Source organism: Thalassophryne amazonica, chromosome 12 (assembly GCF_902500255.1).
Source record: "Thalassophryne amazonica chromosome 12, fThaAma1.1, whole genome shotgun sequence".
Classification (NCBI taxonomy): domain Eukaryota; kingdom Metazoa; phylum Chordata; class Actinopteri; order Batrachoidiformes; family Batrachoididae; genus Thalassophryne; species Thalassophryne amazonica.
This window is the reverse complement of record NC_047114.1, coordinates 77,051,131-77,058,161: the sequence shown is the minus strand read 5'-3', so window position 1 is coordinate 77,058,161 and position 7,031 is coordinate 77,051,131. Positions and strand designations below refer to the sequence as shown.

The window sequence follows — 7,031 nt, the reverse complement described above, 5'->3', positions numbered from 1 at the left end:
TGGGAAATAATTACCATAGAGTACCGTACTGTTTGTATTACTTAATGATTGATGTGAATACCCCCTAAATAAATTATATACTTGAATTAAAATTATCATTTTTTTCTGAATTTCCAAAATTAAATATTTTTGTCTTTTTTAAATTTCACTATTTGAAAGCATGTGCTGTTGCTCAGTAACATTGAACATTTAAAAGAAAATTTTTATGTTGAAAATTGGGTCATTAGCATTTTTTTTCTGAACATATTTTAAAATCTGTACTTAATTTAGGGGTTTCCACTCATTTGGGCTGTATCTTGTTTGAATTTGGAGCAGTCTAATCAACTAAATGTACAGTTTTGCATTAATGGGCTGTTACAGTGCATTCAGAAAGTATTCACGGCACTGCACTTTTTCCACATTTTTTTTTTATGTTACAGCCTTTTTCCAAAATGGATTAATTTATTTATTTTCCTCAAAATTCTACACACAATACCCCATAATGACAACGTGAAAAAGTTATTTTTTTTAGATATTTTCAAATAAAAAGGAAGAAATCACATGTACATATGTTTCACAGCTTTTGCCATGAAGCTCAAAATTGAGCTCAGGTGCATCCTGTTTCCACTGATCATCCTTGAGATGTTTCGGCTTAATTGGAGTCCAGCTGGGGTAAATTCAGTTGACTGGATGTGATTTGAAAAGACACATACCTGTCTACTTATAAGGTCCCACAGTTGACAGTGCATGTCAGAGCACAAACCAAGCATGAAGTCAAAGGAATTGTCTGTAGACCTCCAAGACAGGATTGTCTTGAGGCACAAATCTAGGAAGGCTACAGAAACATTTCTGCTGCTTTCAACGTTCCAGTGAGGACAGTGGCCTCCATCATCCGTAAATGGAAGAAATCCTGATCCACCAGGACTTTTCCTAGAGCTAGTTGCCCGTCTGAACTGAGCAATGGGGGTAGAAGGGTCTTCACCAGGGAGGTGACCATGAACCTGATGGTCACTCTGTCAGAGCTCCAGCATTCCTCTGTAGAAAGAGGAGAACTTTCCTGAAAGAAAACCATCTCTGCAGCAATCCACCAATCAGGCCTGTATGGTAGAGTGGCCAGGCGGAAGCCACTCCTTAGTTAAAGGCACATGGCAGCCCACCTGGAGTTTGTGAAAAAGCACCAGAAGGACTCTCAGACCATGAGAAACAAAATTCTCTGGTCTGATGACACAAATATTGAACTCTTTGGCATGAATGCCAGGTGTCTTGTTTGGAGGAAACCAGGCACCGCTCATCACCTAGCCAGTACCATCCCTACAGTGAAGCATGGTGGTGGCAGCATCATGTTGTGGGGATGTTGTTCAGCAGCAGGAACTGGGATACTAGTCAGGATTAAGGGAAAGATGAATGCAGCAATCCCTTACCAAAAAGTAGTATATGCAAGTATGTTTCAAGTATACTTCTAGTTTACTTTTTATATACTTATCAGTACTATTTTTTGGTAAGGGATGTACAGAGACATCCTGGATGAAAACCTGCTCCAGAGTGCTCTTGACCTCCGACTGGGGCAACTGTTCATCTTTCAGCGGGACAATGACCCTAAACACACGGCCAAGACATCAAAGGAGTGGTTTCAGTACAACTCTGTGAATGTCCTTGAGTGGCCCAGCCAGAACCCAGACCTGAGTCCGATTTGAACATCTCTGGAGAGATCTGAAAATGGCTGTACACCGACACTCCCCATCCAACCTTCATATGCACAGCCATTTTGAGAGGTACTGCAAAGAGGAATGGGCAAAACTGTCCGAAGATGGGTGAGCCATGTTTGTGGCATCATATTCAGGAAGACTTGAGGTTATAATTGCTGCCAAAGGTGCATAAACAAAGTATTGAGCAAATGGTGTGAATACTTACTTTTAATAAATTTGCAAAAAAAAAAAAAAGTTTTTTTTCCCCATGTTGTCAGTATGGGCTGTTGTGAGTAGATTTTGAGAAGGAAAATAGATTTACTCCATTTTGGAATAAGGCTGTAATATAACAAAATGGAAAAAGTTCTGGATGTACTGTAACTGATGATGTCAGAACGTCACCACCAGATACAAAGTAACCACATGAGATCAGTTGTTACTCTAAAACCAGCCTGCATCCTGTGTGAGTTTGCCACACCACTCCCAGCACCTTTCAAACTGTGTACTGAAACCAAACGCAGCTATTTGCTGTTTGTTAATGCACAGCACCGTGTGCTTTAACCACTAAGATGATTTATTTTGTTGGCATGTTCACGCTCTGATACTGCTCATTTGAAAATTGAGACCTCTGCAGAATGTCACGTCATATTTAAGTTCTTCTTTGTTTAGTTTCCCTTGAGTTTGTTTTCTCAGCTGCATGCACTCTAAGTGATCATTTGAAAATAAAATGTGTGTAATCCTTTGTGCACATTTATTACTTTGAAAGGAGTGATTGATGAAGCTTATTGATGAAAAATACTATAGGGTTTTAGATAAATTAATATACTTTACTAATACAAATTGCTACTTTCTAGCAAGCCATTTAAAAAAATGGGAAAATGGTTTAAGTTGCCGGTTTTCCTTCTGGATGAGGAGTGTGAAGAAGCAGCATATGTCTGAAATAATCTCGTCACCTACTCCGATGCAGTTACTTTCCGCTGGCTGGCAGAAATCCCTGCAGAGTTCACACGGAGTTTTTAAGGCCTGTGTGACCTTTGTGACTTTTTTTTTTACCCCCCCCCCCTTCCCCAGTTGAGTTTGGATTTAACCAGTGCATGGCCATTTCCCACAGCGTGTTTTCTACACAGAAGCCATTGGTAACTTTTTCCGCTTCTGCCTTTCAGAATCCAGACTGGAGGGTTGGCTGTCCATTCCTAATCGTACTAATATCAAGCGCTATGGGTGGAAGAAACAGGTATGTTGTTAATTAGATGTTTTGTGGAGTTGCCTCTAACTGTTATGACGATGTGCTTTATGGCGCAGTCAAGAAAATTACACAGAAATTATATAGATCCATTTTATGAACCCATTTTTTTTTCCTAGTTAAGGGTCACAGGAAGCTGGAGCCTATCCCAGCAGTTATTGGGCAAGAGGCGGGGTACACACAGGGATGACACATAGTCCATTTAGGCACAATCCCAATACTCTTCCCTTCACCATACCCTGTCATCACGATCATCATTTTTCCCATGAGGCACATCACTGGCCTTGGGGCGCTCCTGATGGGGTTAACCTCACGTCCACCAGTCACATCAAAACTGTTTTGTCCATCATGATTTTCCGTGATTACGTGTTCATTCATTGCAAACACCCCATTCATGTGACTGTGCAACATAAAGGGACAGTGCGAAGGCAGAGAATTGGGATTGGGCCTAAAGGTTACCAATTCACCTAACCAACATTTTTTTGGAAGCCAGAGCACCCGGTTGGAAACCATGCACATACAGGGAGAACCTGCAAAGTTTGCACAGAAAGGGCAAGGTGGGAAGTGAATCTGTGACCTTATTGTGGGGCAACAGTGCTCACCACTAAACCACCGTAGTCCCCCAGATATATATGTTTAATATATTTAAATGGAAAACAGAACCCTGACCTGGTAAATTAGACTGAGTTCCCTGCCTTGACTACGTACAGTACACAGTCTAAAGTGCACAGAGGAAGTGTATTTGGGGTGTGTCCAATTTCTGCTTTGCTGTTTACACAGAGTGTAGTCACATAAATGATCAGGGTTGGGTTTTGGACGTAACGTGAATTGCACTAATCAGAATGTCACCTATTATTGCGAGCTCACAGAAAATCATGGTTCAGTATGTAATGAGGTTTTGAGGTCATAGTTTGGTATGTTTTTGGTGCAGAGGAAACAAGAAATAAAACATCAACCTGCTTTGGTCAGCAATGAAATGTTAGCAAGAGGCTGTTTAAATGCCACAGGGAGCTGGGTTTGTACTTCACTGTCTTTCTTCTTATACCACTGACAGTGACATTTGGGTGGTACTACTTCAGATGAGTGAGCAAATTTGACAAAATTATTAACCACTCGATGAAATTCAACATTTTCTTCAAAATTTTCCCAAGTGTTTTTTAACGGAAAAGAACTTCTAATGCAGCATTTCTAAACATCCTAATTTTATTTTGCATGCTTACATTATTTTATTTTCCACACAGAAAGAAAATTATTTCACAGAAACGATCAGCATCAGAATTATTAGCCCCCTTAAGAACTGACCTTTTTGTTAAACCATAGCACAAACCACTGTTGTGCAGTGATGTAATTAAACTTTTTATTGCTCAAAGCTTGTAAAATCAAGTTAAAACTAAGGGTTATCTTCCAATGTACACACAGTATAAAAACTCCAGAAAGGGTTTGAGCTGTCACTTGAGAGAGCATCATGCCAAACACAAAAGAAATCAGTTTACACTTGAGAAAAGGAACTGATGCTCACAAAGCAGGAGAAGGAGTTATCACAGCATTTCTAAGTGTGAAGAACTGGAGTGAGAAGTGTCATCTAGAAATTCAAAGAGAGCCACACAAGTGCACAACACACAAAGACTCTGTGAGAGATGTATCTAAAGACCCCAGAGCAACTGCCAGGACACCAGTGAATGACTTGGCCAAGTCAGGAATTATAGTGTCAAAGTGGGCAATCACTACGGCCAATTTGGAGAAAAATTATGCATACTTGAAGTGTGTCCTTTGGTCAGATGAGACAAAACTAGAGCTCTTTGCCGGTGGGAGTATTCTGCTGTGGGGTTGTTTCAGTGCATCTGGAGCTGGAAATCACCTCAAGGTGGAAGGAATTATGAAGAAAGAAGGATATATGAAGATTTTGAAGTAAAACCTCAAGCAGTTAGCGGCAGAACTGGGTCTGGGTCATCGCTTTGTCTTGACAACAACAACAACCCAAAAGGTACATCGCTCCTGGTGAAGAACTACTTCCAGAAGACCAGCATGAAAGTTACTGACTGACTGTCACAAAGCCCTGACTTGAATCCCATTGAAAATCTTTCTGGTGAACTGAAGACCAAGGTCCATCCCAGAAGACCATCAAATCTGGAGAAGCTCGAGAGATTCGCTAAAGAACAATGGGCTGGGATTCCTCAGGAGACATGTCTGAGACTTGTAGAAGACTACAACAAACAACAAATATGCAGGCTGTTGTCCAGCAAAAATGATACACAATTGACTATTAGCATCAGGGGGGCTCATAATTTTGACCCTGGTAGTTGTGTATGTACAACCAGAGTGTTTTCGTGTTCTAAAAATAACAACTATCGCTGTCAGGAAGTAGCAGTGACACGTGCACTTCTTTGTGCCTGATCTAGGATTGGGCCCTCTCTTTGATGCACCTGGTCTTGGGTTCTGTGCTGGATCTAGGTTACCAGGAACCAAATGAACCTGTAAAGATGTCTCAGTTGCCTTTGTGTGTTTGTCACCTTTGTGTTTTGATTACATGCAGTATGTGGTGGTGAGCAGTAAGAAGATCCTGTTCTACAACGATGAGCAGGATAAAGAACAGTCAAACCCCTCAATGGTTCTAGACATTGAGTAAGTGTTTTTGTTTGTCTGCTCTTCTGTCGACAGCTGATGCATAACAGATTTTTTTTTCTTTTCAGAGAGCAAAAGTTTACATCTACACTTCGTCATAGTTATGCTGATATTGGTGAGTGCATGTAAACTTTGTGTTCTTTGCAGCAAACTCTTTCATGTCAGACCAGTTACGCAAGGAGATGTGTATCGAGCGGAGACTGAAGAAATTCCAAGGATATTCCAGGTACTTATTTTGTCTATATTCTTGAATCTGTATTCAGCTTTGCCACCATGTCCACTTGTCAGAAATATGAAAATTTTATGCCCTGGTCACACGGCATATGATGATTCCTTAATGAAGGGGAAAGAAAAGCCAAAGTCACAAATCATCGAGAAAAGGTGGACGATTCAGCTTTCACTTTTCCCATCACCAAATAGCCTGCGAATCAGGAAGGCAAAAGGAAGGAAACGAAACCAAAGCTAATGTTGACCTTGACGCTTTAAACAAAATGTTCACGATCACCTGCCCGACAGCTAAAAGTTTGTAAAATCTCAGCGATCACTCACCAGCCCTGTAGGTGGTGGTAAATGCACCTTAAGATGGTGCCATCTGCCATTAAATGCAAAAGAAGACGACGTGACCAACAGTAGCTATAAAAGCTGTCGGCAGCCAGCCTCTCCCTCATTTCCACAGTACTTCCAGGTGAGTAATTTGAACTGTCCGTGTCTGGCACTGGTCATGGGGAACTGTGCGTGTGAGACGAAGGCCACGCCCATACACAGGTGAGCCACAAACATTTGAAATGTCCGTAAATAGGTGATAAAACTTTAACGCTATTGCTACTGTATGAAAACGTTCAACTGGTTGAGGCTTTAGTTATTGATTCGTTCAGATGTCGTGTTCGTTCTATACGTTCTATACGAAGTGTAAACAAAGTCGAACGAAACGCTGTTACAAAAACTAAGCAAACGATAAGAAACTGTCAAGAACGACAGCAAAACGAAATACAGGCGAATTGAGGTTTTCGGCGGCATTCTTCAAATTTTTCGACAGTTTAAAAATCTTGGCAAAGCGCCAGCTGCAGGAAGGAAGCTGAGCGAAGGTTTAATGATGCCAACGAAAGTCCAGATTTCTTATTTCATTTGGGCTTTATTGCCCTTCGTTAGTGCCGTGTGACTGGGCCTTAAGGCAAGTGTGCTCATCCGCTGTGGTAGAGTTGTGGACAAGGCACTGTCTTTATATGTCACTTTAGATTCTGTATGCTAACGAGGGAGAATGCAGGAAAGAGGCAGATATGGAGACAGTCCATCAGGGGGACAAGGCCAACTGTCTCCCACACAAAGGTCATGAGTTCATCCTCACATTGTATCACTTCCCTTCCAACTGCGAGGCCTGTGCCAAGCCTCTGTGGCATGTCTTCAAGCCTCCTGCGGCCCTGGAGTGTCGTCGCTGCCACGTCAAGTGCCATAAGGACCACCTCGACAAAAAGGAGGATGTTATCGCCCCTTGCAAAGGTAAC

General features: G+C 41.5%; 1 protein-coding gene across 2 annotated transcripts in view; it reads left to right on the top strand.

Annotated features, from left to right (window-relative positions):
- The window catches only part of rock1 (Rho-associated, coiled-coil containing protein kinase 1), a 113,609-nt gene that overhangs the window by 104,443 nt on the left and 2,135 nt on the right, over positions 1 to 7,031 (top strand). For both annotated transcript variants that reach the window (XM_034183423.1, XM_034183422.1), the window contains exons 28-31: positions 2,828 to 2,898; positions 5,441 to 5,529; positions 5,677 to 5,755; positions 6,765 to 7,026. In XM_034183423.1, coding sequence (XP_034039314.1) covers positions 2,828 to 2,898; positions 5,441 to 5,529; positions 5,677 to 5,755; positions 6,765 to 7,026 — 501 coding nt within the window. The remainder of the gene's footprint in view (positions 1 to 2,827; positions 2,899 to 5,440; positions 5,530 to 5,676; positions 5,756 to 6,764; positions 7,027 to 7,031) is intronic.